At 39.6% G+C, this 13,415-nt stretch overlaps 1 protein-coding gene across 8 annotated transcripts in view; it reads right to left on the reverse strand.

Annotated features, from left to right (window-relative positions):
- Window positions 1-13,415, reverse strand: part of RAPGEF4 (Rap guanine nucleotide exchange factor 4) — a 152,538-nt gene that overhangs the window by 38,898 nt on the left and 100,225 nt on the right. For all 8 annotated transcript variants that reach the window (XM_062604810.1, XM_062604808.1, XM_062604809.1 and 5 more), the window contains 5 exons: window positions 6,934-7,018; window positions 3,883-3,943; window positions 3,072-3,148; window positions 1,813-1,959; window positions 471-586 (listed from right to left, as the gene is read on the reverse strand). In XM_062604810.1, the coding sequence (XP_062460794.1) occupies window positions 471-586; window positions 1,813-1,959; window positions 3,072-3,148; window positions 3,883-3,943; window positions 6,934-7,018 (486 nt within the window). The remainder of the gene's footprint in view (window positions 1-470; window positions 587-1,812; window positions 1,960-3,071; window positions 3,149-3,882; window positions 3,944-6,933; window positions 7,019-13,415) is intronic.

Below are 13,415 nucleotides of genomic sequence, written 5' to 3' on the forward strand. Positions count from 1 at the left end.
AAACCTATTCTGTAAGACAAGCTGTGTGACTTTGATGGTATGAGATCTTTTTTGTGTATAAATTGTACCTAGCAAACTCTTACTGGAATCCAGAGTCAAAATCCAAAATGAAAATCTCTGTTCTTAACAATAAAACAATGTATTTTCCTTGTGCACTTTACACAGTAGCTCAGCTTAATAGGGTTTCAGCATTCTCCATGTGCAGTCTATTTAGAAGCTATTACATGAGATAAGTATTTACAGTGAGATCTTTAGGGAATTATTGTGTAAAGACATAGAACTGGTGTGCTGCTGGAAATGGATATATTATCTAGTATGGGGCATGTGATCAGCTGATGATTAGAAAGAACTAAAATTCACATGCACTGCATTCTTCCATAGAAAGGGGGAATACGCTATTGTTTGGATAATAATACCATATGAAAAGGTTAATCATTGTCTGACATTCGCACTATTGAATGAAAACATACTTGTGCTGAGGCTGTGAATTTCCTTGATTAGAAACTCTGTTTCCTGCTGGGATCTTCTCCAACACCAAGACATCTTGGTCGTGTTCTTTGAGTCTTACTGTATTTGCTTCCACATCCTGCAATACAAGTTACTTTTAATAAAGTAATTACATCCAATTTGGCTGATTAGTTACTCTGAAAAAGTGAATGTCTTTCAAATACAAAGGCTCTGGGGTTGGTTCTTTTCCCCTGTGTTTATCTCTTCTGATTTCTCACAGGCAGAATCAACAGGGAAGCACTGGCACTGTGGGAAGAGACAGAGAATTGTGGGAGCAAGAAGCACGTGAAAAATCTCTGGCTATGGCAAAGGAAAAAAAAATGTTTCCCGAAAAACAGAGTGCCCACCCCAAAGTTTCCATATGTAATGTAATCTCTGGTCCTACTTATATGTAAACACTGTGATCCGTAACCTGACTTTTCTTTTTTAAAAAAGAAAATGTCACTTAAAAATGGTCTTAGCTCAGTTTAAATTGTCAGTGAACTTCATTTTCTACTACCAGATCACAGAATTAAAAAAAAAAAGGAATTAAACATAATGTCCATTCAAATAACACACGTGAAAATAAGTAAGACCTTGGACTTCGATCTTCTTTCAATTATCAACCAAAGCTAAATCAGCTAAATCAGGAGTCTCCATGGCCAACCCAACCTTACTGCCAGTGGGATACTTGTTCTCTTTTGTACAATAAATACAATCTTATGTCATCTAGCACAATACTCTGTCTGTACTGGGTCTACGGCTGCAATACTGGGCATGTATACATTTAAATACAGGATGATACTGTTCTTGACTTCCTATACCATGAATAATCAATCACAAACCAGCTTGTATTTACGGACTTTGGAACACATTTGCCCTAACATGGATAACTGTAAATTAGAACTCTCTGATAAAGACAGCTGTGTATTTACCTGTAGCTTATTTAATTTGCCACTTGATTCTGCTTTGAACCTATTAAGGTACCAGACACTGATCTATCTGGGAGAACAGGTGATCCTGTTTAACCCAGTATCTGGATGGAATAAGAAAAAACTGAGCACTTGGCAAATTCTAGACCACAGAAATGTGAGAGACAAAACAGACTATTTTGTCCCATTTTCACAGCTGAGCTAGGAACAGAAAAAGGAAAGATGATTTATATATTCTTTACTTGATCTTCTAAACTGTTGCATCTCTGGTCTGTAATTAGGGACAGTTGAAACATGGTTATCAGTATCAATAGATCCATAGAAATATGACAAACTCTAGAAAAAACTGCGATTTCTGATACCACACTGTTGGAGTGGCCCTTCCCACTCTTACCCTAAGGATCCGGTTGAAGTCCTCCTTGTCTACTCTCAAGAAGTGGCAGTTGTCTTCACGCAGAACAATGGATGCTGCTCTGGGAGCATCATTCACAAGTGCTAACTTGCCAAAATCATCTCCTTCGTGTAGAGTACATACCACACCCTGCACAGAGCAAAACATTTATATGCAGAAACCCATCATTACTCTGGATTCTATTGAAAGTCCTTGTACAAACACTGGACTTCACAATCAAATACCAAAACAAATCTATTTGGCAGGAAATCAACAGCCAAAATAATGACTAGGAAACAATACTTGATAGCTGGTTATTACTATTACTAAAGAAATGCAAGAATAGAAAAGAATTGGCTTGTTCTCTGAAATTACATTCAGCTTGAAGGACTCTTCCAGCCCTGCTGAAGACAGAAAGTTGTTGAGTTGTTTGGTTTTTATTTACAGAGGCCCTAAAAAATAAGATCAAGTTTGCAGAAATAACATATAACAACTCACCCTCGGCTGGTGTAAATCAGCAATGCTCCATTTACTACAGTTTATAGTAACAGAAGATCTGGCTCACCCAGTGATGTAAAAACACTATCTAAATATGGGTTACTTAGGAATAGACTTAGCACCAGGGCCTCTATGCTAAATTTTGGTGAAATGCTTGGTATTCAGAATGGAGGATTCCCAGTTACTGAATGAAATATCAATAGAGAAGTAGGGATTTTTAAAGACATGAGGGATTCCTCTGCACCAAATTCCTATTTTTTTACCTTGGAAAATCTCTCATAAATGGGAAATATAACAGAGATGCTTTTCAGTCTACAACTTGATTAAAATGAAGAGCTGGCATAAATTTGGGAGGGATTCATCTAACCTGAGAACCACTAGTCACAAAGCAGTACTTTTGTCAGACACCCCTGATGTGTGAGAGAAGTTAGTCATACACGTGCAAGTATATAGGGACAGGGCAAAAACCCCCACGAGAAGGAAGTCTATCAATTCACCAAATTCCAGCCAATTACTTTGTCCTAAAGATATTAACGTAGCTCTCCAGAACTATATTCAGAAAGTGTGTAATATATCCTGAAATTATACAGCAATCAACTGGAAGCTTAATCAGTGAAACCACTGGATCATTTCTTAATAAAATTACATTCAATTTGTTTCCTCAGACAAAGCAATTTTGCTCTAAATTAAACTGTGCTCCTTCAAAGTTTACTCTTACAATTTTAATAATAAGAACCATATAAAAAGGCTTCTGAAAAAAATACCTTGCCATAAATGACTACGTTTACTGATCCCTTTAGGATAATGTACCAAGAAGTACCTTCTTCTCCCTGATTAAATACTACAAGAGAGAGAAAAGATTTCATGGTGAGAATATACTTACTTAAAATATAAATGGATCAGATTCTGTACTCAATAAAATTCAAGGTAACTCTACTGAAGTCATATTAATGTCTACTGTGACAAAGGACATACTACGATTCTTAAAGAAATTGCCTTCTGATTTTAGAAAAAAAAACCCCACACTCATATAGTAGTTATTTTATTACATTGATGTGAAAGTTGCATTTACAAGACAATTGCAACGTCTGCTTTATCAATACATGCCAGGTCATCAATTACTAACCAGATTTGGATCCCACCAGTAGCACAAAATTCTAACCCGATTCTCTAGTGGCTGTGAATTTGGCATTCACTTGCTAAAACTTCTCAGTATAAACAGGGCTGAGTGATCTAACATTTTAAATCATTTATTTTATGCAGCAAGTCTTTTCTTTAATAAAAAGATAATATTAAATTACATTTTCAGTAGAGATTGGTACAACCCAAAATTCTAGATAAGAACACACCCAAATTGTGGGTGACGCATACATCCAACCAAGGATATAGAACTAATTTTGGTACTGTCCCTGCAACTGGTAGGACTAAACCAACACCTATTACCCCAGGTGTTAAACAGAGTGCCAGTCAGGTTTGAAGAGAGCATCCAAGTTTTGCTCATGATTTAAACGTTAAGAATTTAAATGTTCATGCCGCAGATAAGAAAGAAGATCTGACAGGACTACATGTACTTACAGACTGTTCCTGCTTTGGGATGTGACTCAAAAATGAGGACGCCTGCTAATTCTCGCTTTACCTTAAAAGGAGAGAAAAAAAAAAAAAAGGTTTTATATGTATCTTATTCCTCCTGGTGAGAGAAAGTCACATCATATACCCCAGTTGCTATTTTCCTTCCCTCTGCATCGTTCAGCACTCACTCAGGTTCACACAGCCAGAGTGGTCTGCTTCACTTGATGTTCTATTTCCTACTGATTTACTTCACAGACCATGAGCATCTACATTTCCTGGCTCATGGCTCAGACAAGGGCTTCAAGATACATGTCTCCACATCTTTCTTTACACGCACACATGTGAAACCATCATTAACAACTAACATTAACATGATGGAACATTTCAAATGCTAATAGCTAATCTATTACAGAAGATGGGGCTTCCTGAAAGAACTTCTTTCAGGAAGAAACTTCTTCCTGTTCTACTCCTGTTCTTCCCTGGGAAATCAGCCCCCTTTCCCTTAATAAGCTAAGTTGGGCCACTTCCACTGTGTTGAGCTGTGAGGCACTGCCATCTGGACCTGCTAAGGCCCCGCTCCACATAACAGCTTCCCAGGCAAAAAGTTCACCTCATTACATCTTCCAAAACTGGAGAATGTGACAACACCCCTGGTGTCGTCTGCTCCTCACTGTGTTTGTATTGCTCTGCTGTGATTAGCTCTTAGTCTTACTTACCTCTAGTGAGACACTGTTTACCACCAATTTTTCTCACTGTAAATGCTATTAGTGTTACTTTCACAAAATAGCAGCTGCGCTGGGAACCTCATATTATCCTGAGTTTTCCTGTGTGCTGTATGTCTCCCTTCGTCCAGCCACAAATCTCCACGGACTTGAAGGCCAATGTCCAAGCAGTGGGATTCTTGTTTTCAGAAAATGTCAGCTGGTGACAATCCATGTTTCCGAAGTAGTACCATATAACTTAGCTGTCCCAAATACAGGTCGAAAGCTGGCTCCAGCATATATTTAGTAGTACTATTTTCATGCCATTTCCCCAACTGTTTAAATTGGATAAATTTTTAGGATATACAGAAAAACTTGGGGAGGAACTCTCAAACCCTAAACACAATCCAGATGAGAGTCTGGTGGCTGCATTTCCTTAGGTGGACAAGTTTAGCCTGTGATGTCCTGAAGGCACCCACCAAACCTTTGCACAGGCACCAACTATATACATAGCACACCAGCCACCTCTCCCAGAACTCTTTCCTGACAGACAGGGCAAAGCATTCCCTGTCTGCAGTCCAAAGAAGAGGGGTAAGTAGAGGTGTTTGTAGTATGCTCACCAGTGAACACACCCACAAGCCTGTGATTTCTATAATAATTAGCTCACCTAACTCATTTATAACCTCTGCCTGAAGGGAATGATGCTTTGATAAGGACAGGAAATAGAACCTCATCAGCACTGTTCTGTGTATTATAAAGTGTTCCTATCCATGTACGTCCTCAAATTATCTTCTCGCTTGTTTCAGTCATTTGCCTCTGCAGTGAATGAATCCTCTTGAAGAAGCAAAGAATTTGATCTGTTTTTAACACTGCACTATGTAACCATTTTGCATTCATACATTAACTTTACAGGCTTCTCAGCAGGGATTAGTTCATCGCCACGAGCCTTGAGTTTTAACCATTTTGCTTCCTGCTCATGGTGTACCTGAAAAACTTATTACGTTAGGAATTATTCCTTGCTTAAAATTGATGAACATTTCATTTGCTTTCAAGTCGATTGACCATTAATATACTGGTTCATAGGAGCAATGCTTCCTGTTGCTCCTCTGAAGTTTTCCTCTAAACTAGTCATGGTTTCCATCCTCTGCTTTAGTTCATGCTGCACTGTAATAGGCTGGCATTTCTGAACTCTTACTAAACACATGGAATCAACCGCACTTCTTCAAAATGCCAAGTGTATTCCGCAGTTTGTATCATTTACCATACTTGTTCTGTATGCTACTTGCTGTGGATTCTGATCTTCAATCTGAATTTGTTCTGAGCTGGAAGTATTTTGTGGTTTGGGTTCTGTTTGTAGTGTCAAGAATGTTCTCCGCTCCTTCCTGCTATCTGTCTAACTCGGGTAGTTTCTTTTGTTTGCTTTGAAAAGGGTAATTTCTGGATCTTACAGAAGTCTTTCTTTAAACACTTTTTTTTCCACATTCCAGAGGTGCTTAAGGAGTTTGGCTGGATGCTCCCTCTTAGTTCAGGTACCAATTCTGGATGAATATTCTTGTTGTAAAGGTTTGCTCAGGTGTTACATGTTTGCATGGGGTGCTATCTTTCTGAAATGCAGCTTCATAATTAGCTGCATCTGTCCAAGTTAGCTGAGAATTATTGAAAATATCAACAGCTTTCAAAGAAGCTGTTGTCAAACAGAAATTTACTCTGACTGGCTTCCTCCTGAAAGCATCCATACATTGCTGCTACCAAGTAAAGTGCTATTTAGCTTGTTTCTGTTGCCTGCACAGCCTGTCAATGATGCTGAGACTTTATGAACAGTTGCGTTCTCTCCTCCATGTATTTTTTCTATTTCTTTTATTCTTGGTTCTCTGCACTGTTCTTGCCCATTCAGAGAGAAGGTGTCTGGTGAGGCTTCTTTCACTCAATGACCAAACTCCAACCAGCCAGCACTGCACAGTGCACCTTTCTGTATGCTATAATTCCTCCCATCTAAGTTGTTCTTACAGTTCAGAAATTAGGCATCTTTCTGCAAAATTCAGTAGTGCTACAATTCCAGGTGTCGGGTCAGCTTAAATGAATCTCAATTTAAACTCATATATGGATGCAGATGGAGGCACCTGTGCCAAGTGAGTGGGGTGCTGGCTGAGTATAAACACATGAAGAGAATTACATCTGATATCCAAAGGACAACCTATATCTGCATAGCACTTGGATAGTCCCCACAGGTGGGAATAACTACTTTGCATGAAAGTATAAACTGAAAGGGTTATAGGTACAACAATTTTAATAAAGCACCAGAAATCAAAATTCAATCTTCCTGTTGGTGAGAAGGTACATTTTTCAAAATGCTTACTGTGGTAGAAAGATGAGATAAGGCCTTAATGTGAAGAAGTTCTTCATATATAAATTCTAAGTCATCTACAGTTCTCTGGCCAGGCCTATAGAGAGAAGACAAAAAGAACAGCAAAATGCAATAAATTCCTAAAATAAATGCTTGAGAGTGTTACAAACAACACAAAATGCTGTCGAACTGTCTATTGAAGGGTACCTCCTTACTAAACAGGGACTGAAGGATGGTCCTGGCTGGAGGACTGAAACACACAAAGGATGGAAGTGCTATGAAACCACCTGAATGACACTGAGCAGCGGCCATGGCAACCATCTTAGAGAGATCCTGATTAGGCAGCTTTCCTGATGAAAGCAAGTGTTCTATACGTTAAATGGTCAGATAAATCAGAAACGGTACATAAAACTCTGTTGCTTTCAATAGGGCTCCCAAGTGTGGCACCTGCACTGTTTGTCACATACGGCACTAATGAGTTGTAACAGTCAGTCAGTAGTAGTGGTTTGTAAGGGAGTATGTGAATGTTTGCTGAACAAATTGGAAATGGCAGCAGTGCATCTTGGAGGACAGTAAACGACTGCTATAGAGTTAATGCTGAGTGGTGTTGTTTAGCCACAAAGGCAAGTGAGAACCACTCAATCTCTCACTGAAATATACAAGAAACTGCCATTAATAAAAAGCATTCATTGATGAAGGATAATCGTCCTGTAGCACCACAGGGAAAGAGGCCTCCACCATGACTGAAATAACTGCATTTCTGTATTCTACACACTGGAAAATTTTCTGATTGCTAAAAATGGACACAAGTACTCTGAGGACTCCAGTGTATCAGAGATGCTTTTAGGATCTAATAAACAGTACCCATGAGAAGGAATTGTAGGAACTTGTAACTCCTAATCTTTTTCCCATGCACAAGATTCACTTCAGTACAATTTTATTTTCTAAAAGGATGAATTCTCCTATGATATAATTTCAGACATTGCACTGCAGTTGCATACACACACAGAAAAAAAATAATACTTTAAAGAACTATCTCATGTCACTTTTATGGGGCTAAATCCTTACAAACAATGTTTCCATAAAGTCACAGAACGGTTTGGGTTGGAAAGGACCTCAAAGATCATCTGGTTCCAACTCCCCTGCCATGGGAAGGGACAACTTCTATTATGCCAGGTTACTTAAAGCCCCATCCAACCTGGCCTTGAACGCTGCCAGCGATGGGCCAGCTACAGCTTTTCTGGGAAACCTGTGCCAGCTCCTCACCACCCTCACAGGGTAGAATTTCTTCCTTAGATCTATTCTAAATCTACCTTCTTCCAGTTTTGCACAAGTCCAGCTAGATAACATGAATTGCTCTTCCCTTATCCACCAAGGCAGTGGCCCTGTCACAGAAGGCCCCCATATTAGTGAGGCATGATTTGCCCTTAGTGAAGCCATGCTGTCACCCATTATTTTCCATGTGCCTTAGCACAGTTTCCAGAATGATCTTCCCCATGATACTGCCAGGCACAGAGGTAAGACTGACTGGCCTGCAGTTTCCTGGGTTTTCCTTTTTTCCCTTTTTAAAAATGAGGGTTATGTTTCCCTTTTACCAGCCAGTGGGATTTTAGGTTTGTGAAAAGCAGAATGTAAGTAAGTAATTCATGTCCAAGAACAGAAGAGCAAACTAGTCACAAGAAGGGAGAGAGGTTAAATTTAAGACGTGAGGAAACGGCATAAAGGAAGTCAGTCCAGGGGCAGGAGTTTCAAAGGAGAAAGTTTACATGCTCACATTAAGAACAGGATAGTGTGCAGTTCCAAACCCCACTATTTCCAATGTGTACAGTCAAGAGCTGAGTCTTTGGACAGCCCTAAAAGAAACATCACAATGAACCTTTCTGACAGAAGTTTTCCTCCTAAAATGTCAATATTGTAGGATCAGGAAAGTAATATAAAGAAATATAGTGCTCTACAGGCTTTCTGCCTAATCACGTCTTGATTCAAGAGTCTGCCTAAATCATGTGTGAGGTAGAAAGAGTGCCCAGGAATCATCTGACTCCAGAGTTATACTGAACCTTTTTACAAAAGAAGTTTGTTGGAGACTTCTTTTGGATGAAAAAGTACTGAAGAAGTCATAGAAAACATTAAGGACAACTGACATTTTCTTTGCTAAGCAAGCTATGTTCTCCATCTGTTCGTCACTTACCAATCACGTGCAGTTGTTATTACCCAGTTTAAAGACCAATTTAGGCATTGGATTATTCTTTTCTCATACAGAATGAAATAAACTGCTAAAGGAGAAACAGAAACTGGTTTGGTACTGCTATGCCCTCTAGTGACTCAAAATACTCTTTACTATTTCTAAATCTGGCTTGAAATGGTAAGGCTGCCACTCCTGGTGATTTATGCGGGGCAGTAGCAGCTTAATTACATACAGAAAAAAAGCTAAGACAGTACTAGCTACCTTTCACTGAAGATTAAAGAAATACAAGGCAAGGATTTAAAAAAATACTCCCCATAGGAAATAACAACTTTAATTTTGTTACATGCTTGCAAAACCAGCATGTCTTAGAAATGTAAAACATAGTGCAACAAATTAACAAATTTCTATATTAAAACATAAAAGGGTGATGTCTTACTACATCAGATCTCTATCATGACAAAAGGGTACACTCTTCTTTCAATATGTCCATTTGCCTCCTGTGTTAGCACATTGGGAGAACTGACAATCTATAGTGGATGTACCCAGTCTTTACTTTTGCTCCTGCAGATGTCACATGGAGAGATATTAGGCATCACTGCTTCTGTAAAATGTGTGTGGTGCCCCACTGATGTTGATTTGTAGGATCCTGCTGTGTAAAGACCTAGTTTCTGCAGGGGACACACTCTAATAGCAATAGCCGGTTACAGACAGGATAATAAATGGAATAGGTAGAGAACAAGGCTACACATTAATAGACAGGAGAACTCAGGTGATATTAAGTGATCAATAAAAACTGTTCAGTGTTTGGAGAATTTATCAAGGTCAGAGACACTGAACTTCTCTGTGACTAGGATGTTGACAATAACATAGTACTTTGCCATCGATAAGCCATGTATGTAGAAGCAATATCATTAATTTTATTATGCAGCTAACCAGAAAATTCCAGATAGTAAGAACAAGGGAAAAGATCAGAGACCTCATAACACCGTGATTATGCATCAAATAAGCATGCATTTCCAGAGTGCAAATTTTGTTTTCAAACACCATAAAGAATATATAATTGACATAAAAAGTTTTACCCACTACCTGTGTCTGAGTGTGAATGTACACTTACCCTAGCATGGAAGCTAGTTACGTGCTTTGTACTTGCATCAGTGCTCCTTGATTAACTCCAGAAATACCATTTACCACATATAGTACCCATAAATGTTAGTGAACTCATATATGGAAAGACAATCTATGTTTCCTGTCCTACGAGTAACACTTGGTTTATTAAATTCCATTGGTACGAAACTCCACCAAGAACTATGGAACTTAGAACAGTCATTATGAATAAATCCAATGTGCTTCTTACTACTTACAGCTGCATGGAACATCTAAATAAAAAATTTTAAAAATGAGAGAATAAATATATCTTGCTTAATTTTTAGGAGACCTTCAAGAAGTGATAGATTGTTCGCAATAATTAAATTGCTATTTTATTACATACATATTTTGAGCTGTTTACCATGTTTAGATTTGTTTTCACTTCCTCTCCCTAGCATCCTGTCAAGCTTACTTCTGCAAGTGACACTAAAATCTGATTACTGATCACATGTCGAATCACACTTTCTACTGAGAAAAAATATCTGCTGAGTGAAGTCACCAAGAATATATAACACAGATTTATTATTTCAGTCATACTGCTAACTTACTGTAACCTAGACTACAGAAAAAGAATATAATCCATAACATCATCTGAGTTACATACTGTTGTCTGTGGAATATCATTCTCCCTTTAATCACTCCTGTTATTATTGTGTTTAGCTTTGTATTATAGCATCCTTTTTAATTAGGATTTACCATCAAGTTAGCTGTATCTGAACACCATTAAAATAAAATAAAAATAACTAGAAAAAATGTCTTCAGGATGAATTTTCATACTGAAAGACTGCAAAACTTGTATGGAAGAGCTTTGTTAGTTCTACAACATTTTTTCCAGGGACTTGCTCAAGGTCTGCACCTGTGCTCCAGCCATTATAAGGAGCAGAGGGCTGTGTTTGCTGCTTCATAAAAAGCTATTTTCACATTCAGTGTATGTGTTTCCAAAGAAAAAAAAAAGACACCCAATAGCAACAAGAGCCTGCCAAAAATTTCCCTGAGCTCTATTCTGTTTTTTAAACTATAGAACATTCTTTCACAGTTTGACAGTTAAAATGCTGCAGTTAATGTAATAAACAGAGAATTTTTTAAGTCAGCTGTCAAAACAAGTGACACTTTTTGCTAGAGATTTTCAGATTTTGAACAATAGAAAGTACCTTTCAAAGCAACAGCTTCATTATACAATCAAATTCACAAAGTAATCTTCTCATCAAAGAATATTGTCTTATTTCTTTCAGGGTAATTATCTGAGTTCTGCAACCTCTCTGGAAATGGCGACTATTATAAAATGCAGCTGTGTTGGTTTGAAAATTGGGGGTCCTGCTCAGGTCAGGTAAAGCCCTGACAATTCCATGAACTTTTGGCAGCTTTAACAGTGTCGAGTCAAAACTAGCAGGACTCTGAGTATTCATGGAGATTTTGACAGTTTTGATACAGCTTAGCCCAGGGTGGATTTTCAACTAACAAAATTCATGACAAAATACGTAACTTTGGACAGTGGGATTGAGTGCGCCCTCAGCAAGTTTGCCAGTGACACCAAGCTGTGTGGTTCAGTTGATACGCTGGAGGGAAGGAATGCCATCCAGAGGGACCTTGACACGCTTGTGAGGTGGGCTGATGCCAACCTCATGAAGTTTAACCATGCCAAGTGCAAGATCCTACACCTGGGTCGGAGCAATCCCAGGCACAGCTACAGGTTGGCAGAGAAGAGATTCAGAGGAGCCCTGTGGAGAAGGGCTTGGGGGTGCTGGTCGATGAGAAAATGAACAGGAGCCGGCTTCAGTGTGTGCTCGCAGCCCAGAAAGCCAACCGTATCATGGGCTGCATCAAAAGGAATGTGACCAGCAGGTCGAAGGAGGTGATCCTGCCCCTCTGCTCTGCTCTTGTGAGACCTCACCTGGAGTATTGTGTGCAGTTCTGGTGTCCTCAACATAAAAAGGACATGGAACTGTTGGAACAAGTCCAGAGAAGGGCCACGAGGATGATCAGGGGACTGGAGCACCTCCTGTATGAAGACAGGCTGAGAAAGTTGGGGCTGTTCAGCCTGGAGAAGAGAAGGCTGCGTGGAGACCTCATAGCAGCCTTCCAGTATCTGAAGGGGGCCTACAGGGATGCTGGGGAGGGACTCTTCATTAGGGACTGTAGTGACAGGACAAGGGGTATCGGGTTAAAACTTAAACAGGGGAAGTTTAGATTGGATATAAGGAAGAAATTCTTTACTGTAAGGGTGTTGAGGCACTGGAATAGGCTGCCCAGGGAAGCTGTCAATGCTCCATCCCTGGTGGTGTTCAAGGCCGGTTTGGACAGAGCCTTGGGTGACATGGTTTAGTGTGAGGTGTCCCTGCCCATGGCAGGGGGGTTGGAACTAGATGATCTTAAGGTTCTTTCCAACCCTAACTATTCTATGATTCTATGATTCTATAACACATATAAATTGAATACTAGAACAGTAGTTAATATAGTGCCTGGCAGTACAAGCTTGCTTCCATGAGCAAAGGGCAGCAAAAATAAGCACTTTCAGGGACAGGGATAGGGAAAGATGTCAGATGGCTGTCAGTCTTGAGAAAACCTCCTTCCCCTCGCTATATTGCATGAAAAATCTCCTATGAATATTCTTTCAGATGATGCTGTGCAAGTGACGACAAGAGGGGAGAGCAGTACTTTCCACAGCACCATTCTAGCCTTTCAGCTCTCTGCAAGCAGTGTGGCTGATAATCAACACTGATCCTGCCAGGGCAAACTTAACACAAGCTGCTCTGAAAGCCATGAGGGAAAGCAAGTGTAGCAGGCAGCCAAAACCCATGATAACCTAAGGAGGCAATTCTCCAAGAAGCAACCTGCTCAGTCAGCCTGAAACAAAGGAGGTAGTGCAGAGGTAATGGGTCACAGCATACATAGCACTGCTCACAGTTTCCTAATGACCGGTGTCTGCCTACTCAGGCAGGCACCGGTCATTAGGGTCCAAGTGCCCTCTTTCACTCCTCAGTGGAGAATGCACAAGACATGTCTATGAAGAGAAAACACCACAGTTCCCTGACACCATAAGTGTTTATGGAAGCACCATGCTCCCAGTCTGGTTTGTCTATGTATTTTGTGTGACACAGAGGGAGTGCTCCTTTGGTTGTATTTGACTAGACCTCTAATAAACAGAGGAAACAGGATTTACACT

This window comes from Pezoporus occidentalis, unplaced genomic scaffold, assembly GCF_034315485.1.
Source record: "Pezoporus occidentalis ecotype Australia unplaced genomic scaffold, CSIRO_AGI_Poc_V1 ctg88, whole genome shotgun sequence".
Lineage (NCBI taxonomy): Eukaryota > Metazoa > Chordata > Aves > Psittaciformes > Psittacidae > Pezoporus > Pezoporus occidentalis.